This window comes from Fundulus heteroclitus, chromosome 23 (genome assembly GCF_011125445.2).
Source record: "Fundulus heteroclitus isolate FHET01 chromosome 23, MU-UCD_Fhet_4.1, whole genome shotgun sequence".
Taxonomy (NCBI): Eukaryota; Metazoa; Chordata; class Actinopteri; order Cyprinodontiformes; family Fundulidae; genus Fundulus; species Fundulus heteroclitus.
Genome location: NC_046383.1, coordinates 9,150,143 through 9,165,686, shown reverse-complemented (window position 1 = coordinate 9,165,686; position 15,544 = coordinate 9,150,143). Strand labels below are relative to the sequence as shown.

General features: G+C 40.6%; 1 protein-coding gene across 1 annotated transcript in view; it reads left to right on the top strand.

The window, feature by feature from the left end:
* Positions 1 to 14,211, top strand: part of ppargc1b (peroxisome proliferator-activated receptor gamma, coactivator 1 beta) — a 105,798-nt gene extending 91,587 nt beyond the window's left edge. The window contains exons 7-12 of the mRNA XM_012861834.3: positions 1,340 to 1,404; positions 3,515 to 4,160; positions 5,957 to 6,014; positions 6,270 to 6,388; positions 6,728 to 6,849; positions 7,468 to 14,211. Coding sequence (XP_012717288.2) covers positions 1,340 to 1,404; positions 3,515 to 4,160; positions 5,957 to 6,014; positions 6,270 to 6,388; positions 6,728 to 6,849; positions 7,468 to 7,559 — 1,102 coding nt within the window. The 3' untranslated portion in view covers positions 7,560 to 14,211. The remainder of the gene's footprint in view (positions 1 to 1,339; positions 1,405 to 3,514; positions 4,161 to 5,956; positions 6,015 to 6,269; positions 6,389 to 6,727; positions 6,850 to 7,467) is intronic.
* The last annotated feature ends 1,333 nt before the right edge of the window (positions 14,212 to 15,544 follow it).

Here is a 15,544-nt window from a genome sequence, read left to right as displayed (position 1 = left end):
AAAAAAAACAACACTTATAATAATATAATACAAACCTCCGAACTGTAGTTGGTCAATAAAAAGTTTGTAATCTATGATCCAAATAACTTCCGAACCTGGGGAAGAATTGACAGAGGGTGTACTTACCTTTTTTCTTCTGGGCTTGTTTTAAGTCTCTATTATTCTTTAAAAGAAAGACAGGGAGTAAAATGTAATCTAGATCTGGAATAATATACTGTAGATATAGATCAGGTTCTACTGAGGCTTTAACAATATGAGCCTTTCTAATACATAAATTACAGTGTTAATCACTTTTTTTTGTAAAGTGCAAAAATCAGAAATAGCTCGTTGAATCCCAGTCCCAGAACAGCTTCAGTAACATGATGCACTGCCTAATTATCTGGCATTGTTGAGAAAAGCTCTTCATAAATCAGTAATTAGCATAACACAGAACCCTGGGCACACGGAACAACACTGAAAGCATTGTCCTTAGATGTGATTTCCCTCATCAGTTCTGAGTTAAAACAGGCATCAAATCAAAGACAAATGCATGCTCGCTGCTAAATTAGAGCGATGATGGTTTTCTTGGTTAATACCCGTTGCATGGTTTGCAGGCATGTCCCTATGTTGGTTTGTGTGATGCCATTTATCTGTGAGTCTCTGCTATCACTTTCCTATTTGTTTTGAGCCCTCCTGGTTTGAATACATGTTTTTTTTCTCTTACAGTCAGATTTGCAGGTGGAGGAATTATGTCATAGTTTCAGTTTAGAGTTAATCCTAAATCTTCATTTTGTCCTGACTTCTCATTGTCTTGGATGCAAATGTGCATCAAAGGTTTTACTTTTTTTTTTTACACTTTAGGTCTTTGACCCTTTTACAACCTTTTCCTCTACGAGAATCTGTCTGTCTTCTAAACAAATCAGTCCTGTGAAGGACATCAAAACGGGGGAAAACTTTTTTCTGTATTTGTTATTTTTTTTTTCTTCCCTGTGGAGGGTAATTGATCTCCCTCCCTGAAGCCAATCCAGTCTGCACACCCACTTCCTTTCAGTGCAACCAGAGCGACAGAAACTGACAGCCACCACGGCAGCAGAAGAAAGGCGGCGAGGACAGGAGAGCACATATGGCTGAGTTGATAAGAAATGAGATGCGCAGCAAAGTGCCAGTACTGTTCACACAAAGACGAATAATTCCAATTCAGCGGACGTCAGCCAAAACTCTGCCTGTTTTATTTACGGAGGCAAAAAGCTGAGACTCAGAAGCTATTGAGGGATTGGTGTTTTCTGTTTTAAGCCTGCAACATATTCAGACATGACAGAGCGAGCTGAAAATTCTCTGCTTTGATCTGTCTCTTCACCAGAGAGTCCCAGTTCAGCACCAGGCCTTATGAGCAGACGCTCAGTGTGGATCTGTGTGGAACAGCAGGTAATCTCATCTCAGCCTCACTGGGTTGTTTGTTGTCCATCTACTCATGTTCCTATCTGCCGGTTACGGATCTAAAAAGAAATGATTTGTGGTGGAGTTAACAGGTGCCCGTGCATCACAGCCCGGATTGCTTCTAGAGCTGTGGATGCCTCCATTGGATCTGAGAGAATACGCAAGCATTTGCTGGAATATGCTTGATCAAATAATCAGTGTGACTTACACACTTGTACTGTATTACTGGCACCCCGGCTGTTAATGCTACAACCCCCTTTGCCAATAGAACAATGCCTGGTCTTCTTTTTCTAATATATCACAAGACTGGATCATACATTCCTCTTTGAACAATCTCTTGATCCTCCAGAGGCCTAGAGTTATCTCTTATGAGCTCTTCTCTGCAGCTCAGCCTACAGGTTTTCTGTAGGATTTAGATCTGGGGACCTGCTGAAACACGCAATGACAACCTATTATCAAAGGCTACCAGACGTCATTAAGAGCCCATGATGCAATGCACTCTTAGTGGTTCCCAGAGTTGGATCAGGTCCCACTTGGGGTCATGATAACATACATGTTAGATGCTATAATGTGAGTTGAGATAATCAGTGCCTACAAGTAGGTTAAAATCAATATATTGGCTGTTTATGCAGTTTGATTCATCATCATTCTCTTATTTATGACTTTCAAGTCTTTGCTGCTTTTATTTGGAAGCCTAAAGTGGAAAATACTGCACCGATGAGGTCCCCAGGCCCTTTGAGAGAAAAAGAGCCCCACAGCATGACAGCCCTTCCACCGTACTTTGCAGTGGACAGGTTTTCCACATGTTCATCTTTTGTTTCGCGGTAAACCCACCTGGACTGTCTGTTGCCGAAAAGTGCAATCCTATAGTCCCATCTGACCAAAGAACAGGAAAGAAAGCCTTTATTTGCTAGCATGCCCTCCCAGTCACCATGCAGATTGGCATATAGATGATAGCTTCTTTCAGAAGACGTTTCCGTCATAAATCCAGACGAACAAGACAACTCAGAGCTCCCACTGGCCGTAAATAAATCGCCTGGATACAGATATATCCCGAATAGCTGTTGGTTTCCAAAAATCCAGCTAGCAGGACAAAATATGGGATCAATACCATTTTCTTTTCAAAAAAACAATGGCAGATAAACTGAGTGAAGCCATACTGTCGCTGTCTGAGCCAGTGCTTTAAATTTAAGTTATAGATCTTACCATCTCACTCATTTCGTCAGTAATGTTTCTGAGTCTTGTTAACTGTATTAAATCTTTCAGCCGACTGGTTGCACAAACCGTACATCACCACTTCCCTCAACACATGAAGCCGGCTTTGTCCATAGAAGTCAGCTGATGCGGCCTTGTAGCTTCCTGCTTGGTGATTCGGGAGAATCAGAGGCTTGCTGACCAACCATCAGACCTTTCACAAAGCAAATTGAGACAAAGTGTCTTAACCCCACCTTGAAATATTTTGTGAAACGTACTTTCCAACTGTGGTTACGGGCACTTGGTGACCCCAGGATGATACTCTTTTTCTCCAGTTCTCCTAACGGTGAGCTTTGAAGGTTTGTTCCACATCAGCCTTCTCACTGTGTGTGGTGGCAATACCAGCTTGGGTCAACACACATCAGCCTTTCCAGAATGGAATATTCTCTTGTCTTTCCTGCCTTTAAAGAGTGGCCAGGATAAATCAGCCTCTGCTTTAAAATCATATGTATACCAAAGGGAAATAGGAGGTAATAAGTCACTAATTAGGGCCCCTTTAGCTTTTACTGGTTCGAAAAGTAAACACATTTAATTTAACTAATTTTATAGAAATGATTAGGGGTGCCAATAAGCCTGACAATTGTAAAATAATACAAAATGAAAACTCTAAACCTTGGATTTACCCTCTGCATTAATATACACAATACACAATTGGATCTTTCCACACATTTTAAGGTGAGGTTATGCTATGAAAGATATTATTTTTAAACATGTTTTATGCGATTTACCATCGCATATTGGGGTGCCAATAGGTATTATTTAAACGTCAAATGTGGGTTATGTGCAAGCCCATTTCTTTGAGGAACCAAGAGTTTAACTGGCACGTGTCTTCATCTTCTGCCAGGTCTCACCCCTCCTACCACCCCGCCTCACAAACCTGTGGAGGATGAGCTCTTTAAGCCGACGGATGGAGGAAAGGGCGGTGGCAGCAGCGAGGGCGGAAGCGGCGGCGAGTCTGTCCACCCGGCTTCAAATGCCAACCCGAACGTCGCCGCGAAGGGCTCGGCCTGGCTCAGTCGCTCCCACCACCAGAGGAAGCTTCCAGAGCAGACTGAGCTGTACGCCCAGCTGCAGCGCATGGGTCAGGCAGGCGAGGGTGACACCCAGCGCACCTTCGGTGACCACGACTACTGCGCACTCAGCCTCGGGGAAAGCCGCAGGCGCAGCGCCGCCATCCTGGGCGCCATACTCCAGACACAGGGGGGGAGCGAGGGAGACGGCACCCAAGCGTCTGGTCTTGCGGACGATAACGTTTTAGGTGAAAAGGGCGAGGAAAGCGAGGAGGAGAGGCTTGTGACGACGGAGGTCGAGGAGACACCGGAGCAGCAGACGACAATGGTGTTATCGTCGTCGCCTCCGTCAGACTGCCAGTCGATCGCCGCGACGCCTCCCGTTTCTGAGGAGGAGGCGGAGCACTCGTCGGCGTCTCGCTCACCTTCACCCATCCTCCACTTGTGTCCTGATTCCCCGTCCAGCAAGACAGACTCCAGGTAAGACAGAAAGGGGAAGAAAGAGAGGGGTTTAGAGGAATCAGATAGGATAGGATAGATAACGTGTCAAGAGTTTAATTCCCACAAACACAAGAAGAAATTATTTTAAAGGTTATAAATAAATGTTTTTTTTACCTTATGCAGTACATCATGGTTACCCAACCAAATGTACACAACATTTAAAATGACGTGTATTCTTTTCACAAATAATTGTTTTCAGTTGTGTCTCGGTGTGTGGCTAACAATAGTTAAACATTGTATAACCCAAGACAACAGCAGTAACAGCAAAGTCAACAGCTGGAATTTGAGTTGATAAAATTAAGTTTATATTGTAATTTATTGATGAAGGAAAAGAAAGTCAACATAACTGCAGTTTAAAAAAATTTGCTTGGAGACCTAACAAGCCAACACCCTAAGGAGGGGCTTAAAAGATGTCAGTGGTGAAGCCGCTCTGCTTGTAATTCACCACAGTGGGCAAAGACCATGCATGAAAAAACAAATTCAAAACACTAAAATTCTGCCAACATTTAGAGGGAGGTAGAAAATTCTGCTCTGGTTCTGACTAGCACGGTTACTCAGGCAAGCACTGGCATCCTTCCTCCAGTTTCTCCCAACAACGGTGTCACCACAATCCTTTAAATTAGGAGACATGCCGTTTTTGTGCAAGCTTCACTTTTCTCAGTCAGTCCATGATTTATTGCACCGTCCAAAGGTTATTTCAGAAACCCTGTCAAACAACAATTCTTTCTCATAGCAACTGTGGTAGTCGCTTACAGCCGACGTTACAAACACGTGGTTGTGAGAGAAGTCAAAATACTCAGACGGCATTTGCTCTAAAATATCTGGATCCTCATTTGGCTCTGAAAAAAAGATGCTGCAACGGCTAATTATTGCTAAAACATAAGTGATAAACTTAACTCTTCTAAACAACCCCAGCAGCTGGCTCAGGGGTTTTGTTGTTAACGCTGCTTGACCGATCAGTCAGCTAAACTGCTTCCATTGTTTTCGTAGTCCTGGAGCAAAAAGTCGATCCAACAAAGAAATTATTTTTGTTAGGTGAGAAGAAATCTCTTTGCCCTCCATCTATGAAAATTGCAAATGTTTCTGTGGTCGCTACATCTTTTTTCTTTTTTTTTGTATCACCAATAAGCAGCCTTGCATCCATTCGACATATTACCATAAAAGGGTATTTTATTCAAGGAAACTGAGATATTTGCAGACCCTTTACTAGTATGCCGACGGCTAGACCTGGTTATTGACAGCGACAGAGACAGTGCCAAGTACATGAGCTTCTCTTGGAATGCATCAATTTGTATAGCCGCTCATTCTGATAGGGAAGTTCAAGTAAAACCACTTGACATTTAATGTTTTCACCATTCAGTCTCTGCAAGTAGCTCGGCGCATTGGGCTGTGAAGCAGAGGAATTCACTCGGTAAATGTGTTCTGATGTGCAGCATATAAGAAGAAAAAAAAAACCTGTACTGTCCAAGTTAATAAGGTCAAAAGTCCTGTTTGTTTCAGCTAAATTTGTAGATGTAACTGAGCAAACACTCGAGCGTCACTCAGATCTCAGGCAGAGCTGTTTGAATAGGATGAGGTCAGCAGTCGTGTTATTTCTTAAAATGGATGACAGGGAATGTAACAGTAAGAGACATAAGACAGGAAGATACTCTCTGCCACCAGTGGGAGACTTGTGTTGGATGTGGTTCACCTGTCTCGCCGTATCTCACATTACAGAATCGCCCCCCTCTCACTGTCATCTTCCCCTTCTCTTTCTCTTCCTCATTCTCCTTCAGTGAGAACTCTGAGAGCTGTCCAGACGACAACCAGGGGAACAAAGACAAGTCTGACGAGGTACACGCCCTTCACATTCTGCAACCTCCTGCAAACCCAGAAACAGTTGAATCCAACAAGCTAATTGAAACAAAAACCTTAGGCTTGATAAAGGCCCAGACTAACTTTACTAAATGGTTAAGTTCCTGAAAACATTAAGACGTTTAAATCGCTTGTAAATGCATGCCTCCCGGCTTCCTGACTCAGTTCGGATTCTGTTCCCAAATTCTCTATTGCTCTTTGTCCTTACTTTTGCTTTGGTTTCCTCGTTGCCAGGACAACTGCCAGGTGTTTTACATCCACAACCTGCCCAGCAGGGTGACCGAGAACATGCTGAGGAGACGCTTCCAAGTTTTTGGCAATGCAGACGACTGCAAAGTCATCATCTGCAACGAGTAAGTGTCCCGATCCTGATCACCTAATCCCGAAGAGCTGCACCACAGAATACGATGGTGCTGGTTTTAGTGGATTGACTAAGGCGCTGACCTCAAAATTGGAGATGGTCTTTAGGCTTTGTGATCAACCAATGCCACAGGGTGGATCTCCCCATAGGGGCTAACAAATGCAAACTTAAAGTCTACATTTCAAAATGCTGTCCTGCTGGTGTTACAGAAAACACACTAACATTCTTACTCTCGTAGAAGAGAAAATGCTCATTAAAAGCTAATTCAACATTATAAGTTAGACAAAAATGGATGCACCTTTCATGCGTGTCTCTCTCTGTGTGGCTGAAGGGAGCGCTGCGGAGTGATAAAGATCCGTCAGTCTGGGCCTCAGAGACATCGCAAGGAGATTGTGTTCCAGAACGCCCCCGCAGGCCTACGGAGGCTAACAAGGAAACGCTACATAGATCTTGGTAATCAGGAAACAAACACACAAATCTTCTCCAACCAATCCTAGCACTGGAAGTTATTTACACTTGTCTTGTTTGCATTGTCAGTGTTTCATTGAGATTGTGATTTCAAGCTGTATAAACTCAGAAATGGACCAGCGGGTTAATATTTACTCTTAAATAACTGAACTACCGCGTGGATAAGAACGAGATATTATGAGGGTAACAGTTTGTAAATCACTGTCTGGGCCCTAATGCATTACCTGCTTTGCTTTGTTCGGAAAATTAATTAATTAATAAAATGGTCATCAATCCTCAATTAACTTCAAAACTAACAATACCATGAACTGAGTAGGGTATTGTTGTTGTGACATATTAAATCAGAAGCAGAACATATTTTCTTAGTATCTGTTAAAGCAAGGTTTTCGACAGACATTTCCACTAAATAGAAACCGAGTTTCGTTGTGTAGCTTGTAGTTTTTTAACTGACGTTCTATGAAGGTATTCTCTGTAATAAAAGCATGTGACGAAGGTGCAGATTGTTACGATAGCTCTGTAGCTTTAATGCGACCCAATATGCAAATGTATCGGTTTGTCTCCTACGAGGACCTTTTGTGACCTCATTGTGTTTCGGTGTTTCAGATGAGGCAGGCCCCGGCCCTGTCAAGAGTAAGTACGATGCACTGGACTTTGACACTCTGCTGAAGGAGGCCCAGAAGTCCCTGCACCGTTGACAGTCCAGCGCTGCTGACTGGCCAGCCTTAGTAAACTGCAGCAGAACCCCTCTGATAACACCCACAGTACCTCCGTGCAAGGCAACCTCGCAAAATGTTTACATTTTTACTATTGAAATGACACAACAAAGACCTTGATTTTTTAAGTCTCTTTCACCGGAGGATACTGCTTAAAAACAAGGAAGTCACCGCGAGGAGTTAAGAGACAGTGGAGGAAAAAAAAAAACAAAAAGGACTTTTAAGTGGCGATGGTACAACAGCTTAAAAACAACAATGATACAGTTCTCTGAACAAATGTAACAACAAAGCTGCTTCCTGTCTGTTCTGGTGTCGTCTTTGCCCTGCCTTGGAGGAACGGGCATGAGAAACCTGTAGCAAATCCTTGCTATCCCCGCGTTGCGTTGGTCGTTGTGGTGCGTGTCGTTGCGTGTGCGTGTTCCTCATTCTGTTCGTTTTGTATGCAAAGAAAAACAAAAGAAAAGAGAAAACCTCCCTTTTTCTGGTCAGAAATGGTAAACCTGCAGGCTGTGTTTGCTTGTTTGGTGATATTACCAGGATGTGATTTTAGCGAATAATTGTCTATGTTATAAATTTTTAAACGTACTCTGCGTGAGTGTGTGTTTGTGTGTGTGGCTGAGTGTGTGTGTGTGTGTGTGTGTGTGTGTGTTTGTGTGTGTCTCATGGACAAAGTATATAACAAACACGTTTAATGTAATCAACGGATGACTGATAAAAGTTTACAAATCTAAAATGAAGAAAAAAAAAATCATGTTTCCTTTTTTGTAATTGTAGTGCTTCCTTGATTTGATCTATGCACTGTAACGGAGATAGATGTCTCCTCTGTCCCCCTTCTGTCTCTGACTCTGCCATGCTAAATATTTAGCCTCTGCTACTGGCTGCTGTAGGTTCTGTTTAGTGGATGTTTCACACATGAAGACCCTATTTAAAATGGTTTTTGCTTCTTTTCTTTTTCAAAGATCGTGGATGTTTCTACGATCAACATAGACAGAGGAAGGAGTTGTCACTGGAAAAGCATTTAGGGTAAAACCTTACCTTGGAATCGGCTTACAAATCTGTCCTACAGATTAAGATGTCCCTGTTGATTTGGACGAATGTTGCACCAAAAATGTCTGTTCATATATAAAACAGAACAACGGTAATTATTCCCACTGCTACAGAAACCACACAACATAGATTTTACAGTTGTAGTATTGCCATCTACAACAGCACCACATAATTTAATGATATTTTTCAAGTAAACATACTTATTGAGCAGAATATTATCCCTTTTTACTGTTTTGCTCTTTATAGAGAAATCCAGGTATAAAAAGGTGAAACCAGCTGAATAATTAATTGGGCTGTCGGCTTAGTTAGCTAGCCTGCCGTCATTTACCGTCACTTTTAGCTTGCCTTCTGTAGGTTAAATAAAACGTTACCATAGCAACAGTGATGGTTGGCTCTTCTTTAGTTGCCACATCATCCCTGCCTGTGGTTTTCACGATCAGAAATATTTGCAAACAGCCAAATTTGTCTTTGTTGTACCAAAAGGGACAAAAGCAGAAAGCTTGTTTCAGCCGACTGACTTAACCCTCAGATTCCACATCCTCCGTGTTTGCTCCGTTCCGTTCACGTCCGATCGACGGAGCAACTACGTTGTCATGTTAATTAATGAGAACGGTTTACACACCCTCCGTGATTTCTCGAAACCATCGACAGACCCACTCTCCCTCGTTCCCTCGTGAACAACTCTGACTCCGGTCCGTCAGGGTCCGCCCGGGTCGAGCTCCGCCATTCCAGTCATAGCAATCCAGAAAAAGAACAGCAACAACATGCAGTTTGTAAGTTAAATAGTGTAAATAGAGAATATTAACCACAAATTAAATGTAGCTTTTGAGCTTGGTTTACTTTGATGCTGGAAACTAGCTCATGCTTAATTGGAAATATGGGTTTGTGGCAAGTTGAAACAAGACTGTGGGACAAAGCTGAACTAGAAGAAAGCTTGGTTACGGATTGGGTATACATTCTTAGTTGCTAAAACAAGACAAAACTTCCTTATTTAATTTTGAGTTTGAAGATTATTTTTTTGGAAAATTGTCTTAACACATTAAGAGCCTTTAACTTTGGCTAAGTGGAGTCTCTGCTGTGGTTTAGACGGAGTCAGTAAGCAGTGCACTGGTTGCCAGCTGGCGTTTTGTAGTAGTAGTCAAACCTACTTCTACTTAACCCTAATTTAGAGAAGATGGAGACCCTGGGAAGCCTTTTCAATTGCAGTGATCATCCTTACATGTCAGTGAACCGCTGCTATTTTTTGAAGGGGATCGTAACTAATAGCTTATTGCCGTCAATTTTGAGTGAAATGTTTCCTGGCACTTATCAGAAGAACTGTGATTTTATCCCTTTTTTGCACGTCGATTACATCTAGTGTAACATAGCAATGAAACAAGTGCATCAAACACTACACAAAATATTCAATTTAAGTACAAATAGATTTTACACCAACATGAGCTAGTTTTCCCATTTATTCGATTTTTTTGACAGGGCAGGCGTTTATCTCCCGTAACAAAACAGCGGTTTGCAAATCAACCTGAGAAGCAGCATAGATATACAGTAAAATTAGGAAATTAAAAAGTAAAATACCTTTACAATCTCCTTCCTCACAACCTACATGCATGTTACAGCCGTCTACGCCAGCCCATTCCTGTCCAGTCGTCTGTACAGTACAGGTCAAAACAGAGATGTGTTTATTTAAATTCTGTTTGGCTTTTAAGCTCAAACTGCATAACCCATTAATATACTATGGTCACAGATGTAGTAGGAATGTATTCTAAGAAGCTGAATGTAATCATCGTGTTGTTCCCGCACAAAGACTGTGGAGCGATGTGGTGCTTCAAAAGGGCGGGCTTGAGACCGAATCTGGTTAGCAGCTAGTTTACGTTCCAGCAGCAGCCAGCAGCAGCATGCCTTGAAACTCCTAGAGAGCCTCTGAATCCTGCCAATCTGGTGGCATCAAACCGCCACCAATAACGCAGCCAGGGAGCTGGCGAGGGATCAGCTGATTAAGAACAGAGAAAGTAAGCGACTGAGAATTCGATTTCTCGTCATCTACCGGGTCAGATGAGCGTCTCTACCTCACATCCCTTTATCCCTAACCTGGCCATCTTTTTGGTCATAGGCTCTCCCAAACGCTCTCTCTATCTCTCTCTCTCCTAATTTATCATGGTATCAAAGTTGTTTTCATTGAAAATTAAAGCTTTCACAGCTGATGAGGGGTGCTGGGTGGTATAAGGGGTGTGGGTCTCGATTTCTAAGCTCCTTGTGACAGAAGTAATCTCTTTGTGTAGGCTGTCCTCTGCTAGCCTCATACCGGTGTCCGTTTGTTGGAGTCTCAACGTCGTATCCTCGTGTAATTGAATGTTTTGTCTTTGTCTCGTGTTTGAGTTGGACACTGCTGATGCTTACGGGTCAGTGAGAGGTCAAACAGTGGTCTGGCGGACTGGTTGCTCCTTGTGTGCACTTTGTTGGCGAGGATTCAAAATCCTTCTCCAAATGCACTTGCTTTCACGTTTTCTTCAAGGAAGTGCCACTCCCTCCCCCTGTTTTTACCTGCTTGCCCTCTCGTTGCCCAGGAAATCCGATCCAAACGCAACCCGACTCTTGCTCTATCTCTGACTTCTGTCTCTTTGTGGGTTTAAGGCCTCATTGTCTTCAGGTCCTCCCCCACAAAGTTCCCACTTTTTAACAGATAATCTCCATTCCCCTGTCCTGGTTCTTGTCTTTTCTATCTAATCCACATCTTGGTAACACACACATACACAAAAAAAAATTGAATGTTTACATCACTTGTTTCTCCTTTGACTTTATTAGGAACGCACACTAAGTACAAAGGCGCCTTATTCAGTGCTTAAAAATGAAATAACAGCAAGTCAAGATTCTGGAGAGGACGCCTTCCTCTCCAGGCTCACAGATGTCCAAAACTAACACTTTAGTGCTATACATACTGATTGAAAACAAGGTGTCGCCTATTAAAAAGGACAAAAAAAAAAAAGGAACAACTTGTGAACAACTGAGTAAGGTTTTGTACTTAGTATGTATACTACTAAAAAGTGAGAGAATGTGCTGGTTTACATGTTAAAAAGATAATATATGAATATATAATGTGTATATAGCACTATGCCTCATTGTAAACATTAAATGTATGGTGTGTTTTTTTTATTTTATTTAAATTTTTGGTGGTGGGTCACACTTGATTACTAATAAGACAGGAGATTTCAGGTCAGTTTTGTTTCAGTGTGTTAATTTTGTTCGGTACAGGGAGGAAATGAAGGGAAAATAACGACTTCACACAAAGTCCAACACAACACTGTAGCAAAAAGAAGACAAAAAAGAAAAAAACAACACAAACGTAAAAAGGTATCACCGTAGACTATCACTTTAAGATGGTTGTATTTCTTTTCTTAATGTGGATTTTGCTTTTCCTGTTTTCTTAAAAAGCAATTTTCCGATGCAATACATAATATTCTCAAGACAGCCTTTGTGAAAAAAAAAAAAAAGCGGAGGTAATAATGTACAGTGTGTGGTTGATTGTTGAGCTATTACACGGGCAATCGTTAAGCTGCGGTTTAAGTAGGCTGCTGTACTGTATGTAGACTGCCATTTTAAAAATAATCTACAGGAAGAATGTGGTCAGTAAGCAGATAAACGGAACACGTTGTTCCAGCGTTCTCACTGCACAAATCGTCCTATTTCACCTTCTTGGTGAGATACCTTCACTGTTTTTTTTTTCTTCCTTTTTCTAAGCTGTTGTAACTATATTATTACCACATTTTGATGGTGCACAGACTTGGTTTGAATCAGAGTTGCTTACAGCACTTACTTTACAGCCAATAACGATACACGTATATCTCTGGTAAAGGAACGTGGCAGGGAGTTGTAGAAGAAAAGCTGGTTTTAACCTGGGAAATATTTTTCAACAGCCAATGCTAGCGCTGTAGAAATCCTAGTTTCACTGCTGCACCTTACGCTGGATCGGAAAAGGTCGGAATGGGAGGGTACATTATTCTTGAAAAACATTCAGGCAATTATGCAGTTCAGGTTTTCCTTGCAGGTGACCAGTCGTTAATGCAAAGGAGGAGCATACACTGTCATTTCATGTAAATTAAAGTTCAACCTTTAGCCTGCAGCACTGCTCGGGTTTCTACAGTGACTGGCGCTGTGCCTGCAAGGGTGTGTAAGGGTTAAATGAAATCGTATCAATCCAATGTTTATCATGGCAAGCCTTAAAAATTTGTTTGGGGGGAAACAAAGCTATCATTAGCTTTTAATATTACTATTTAAACCTCTTTCCAATCCAACATGGTTCATTATTAAATAATTACTGACGTAATTTTTTTCAATAGCCATATTATAAAAAAGGTATATACATATATATGAATATATATATATATATTTGTGTGTTTGTGTAGATATCTAGATTATTATATACTTTCTTATAGAAAACTTTGATGTGGGTCATTCTTTGCAGTGTTTTGAGAACACGTTGACGCATTTCAACATTAATAACTGCTTTCTATTTGATCTAAATGTTAGGTCAATAGGCAGTGAATCCAAATAAATAAATAAAAAAACGTATTTAAAAAAAAAACTGTTCCAAAGGGAATTACCCTCATAAGAATGCAATATCTTTCGTTCCACTCTTCATTTCACAAAAAAAAATGGAAAATGGTGAGAAAACATACTTCTTAACAGGCAAACTGACCAAAAAAAAATAAAATAAAATAAAATAAAAAGCAATGATTCAACAGGGGTCACGGACAGAAGTGAAAATGTCCTGAGATTCAGTTTTAAATGTTACCTTTTTAATGCCATGGCTCAGTAAACCTTGCATCACTCACTGTTTGTTTTAAGCCATGAATTTAGCCCCGACCACGACAGGAGTGCTTGCAGTATGGGCCGAGTTTAAATGAAACATGTAAAGAACTTAATGGCTAATCTGACAAACTAAATGGCGACACTGATGTCAAAAAGATACTTATTTGGGGCTGTAAACTGTCAAATCTGCTTAATGTGAGTGGGTGTTTTTTTTCTTTATATTTTTTGGGGAGCTGTGGATACAAAGGGCATATGTTTATGTTGTTTTCTTTTTCATTACTGTTCATTTCATTGTCTCTTCACATCTAATGACTATCAAATTCAAAAATGATTTTTTTTCTCCTTTTTTAACCTAGTTTTTTTGGTAAAAACAAAAAAAAGTAAATACTGCTAGTGAGATTTTATATTTTTACATATGTTTGTTTTATTTTGTGTTTTCTTTTTCTTTTTTTATTTATACCACTTAGTTTTGATGTCTGAAAAGTTTTTTTTTTCTTTGTTGTGTAATTTCATATGTCTTGAGAATGTGGAGACAAAGGCATTTCAGTATTTTTGAATTGTTAAAATCTAGTTTCATAGAAGCTAAAGTATCTGATGTTATAAATTATATTTTAATTCATGTAAATAGTTTAAAACAGACGACTATGGCTTCCTTTTAAACTGAATACATTTCTCTTCAGAGATTGTTTACATTATGAAACTGTAGAGATGTGCTCCTCATATACTGTATAAAGTAAATATATTCATTGATTTGCCTCCAAAAATAAAATCCTAATGAACAACATTCTAGCCTTGCCTCTGCTGATTTCTAACAAGAAGAGCTTATTTTGTTTACTATTGAACATATAGGTAAAAGGTTGTGAATAAGTACTAATTAAGTTGGGGGTCCGTGAAATGTTATCGGGCCTGAGGAGGCACTGCTGAGGATGCGTCGGGGTTGAGATGAGTAACACAAGGACAAATATTTAACTCTGTCCACTTCAAGTAAGGTAAAAGCCAAATCAGCTAAAATTAGGAAGTATGACAACAGTTACATCGAGTTTGGCTTTATGGAGAATGAGGATCTAATCTCCACCAAATCTCTCATATTAGGTATATTTATATATATTTTTAAAAACATACATCATTCCTAATGTATTCAACAGTACAAAAGGCTGTTTAAAAATACTATCAGCATGAGGAATATAAAAGGGTCCTTGGAAAAGTTTTACCGCTGCTAAGGGGTGCCTGGCCACGGAAAGTTTGAGAACCTCTGCCTTAGGGAGCAGTGAACTGCCACTGTGTGGCACCTGGGTAGTATTCTGGGTCTAAGGGTCTTGCTCAGGGACCCAGGGTGGCAGTCAAACCCAGAACCTCCAGGGTGAAAGCGCAATTCTCTGACCTTCAGGCCACCACTCCCCCCCAGGAAGCTGCAGTGGTTATAAAGAACAATGCAACTCTTAGTTGCAACTGATTCCATACAAGATCTTCATCAGAGCAGATACTGATATTGTAATTGGACGTTGAGCATAGGCAACCGATCCAGACTATATGGTCCTTTTATGGCTGCTCATCATATTTATGTCTGACTTTTTTATTGAAATTTAAGGTTACAGCCAAAAAATAGCTACATACATTATATATATTTTATTTTAATTTTTTTACTATATTTTTTATACTGACAAAGCAGGCTTACTAAGCCTCACTCTTCTGAACTTAGGCTCACACTTTTTCTCTGTAGCTCACTTTGCCCAGATAAACCTCACTACAAATAAGAAAAGACCTGCATTGACGAAAAAAACAACAACACTTTTCCGACATTGCTGCTAGTGACTGGTAATTCTGAACAGTATCACTGAAGAAGCAAGATGATTCTTCAAGGTTTAGACATCAAATTAAAGAAAATATTTATCGTTACCATGAACAGACAAGAGCTAAAAATGACTTCATAGCTTCAACTCATCATTTTTGTGGCAACTACAGAGAAATAAAGTTGATGAACGATGCAATAAATTAATTGGAAAAAGTAGTGGAAGCTAGACGGAGGTCAGAATTGAGCATCTGTGAGCAGCAGTATGGTTTCATGTCAAGAAAGAGCCCTTGAGATGCAATATTTGCTTTGAAGATGTTTAGGGAGA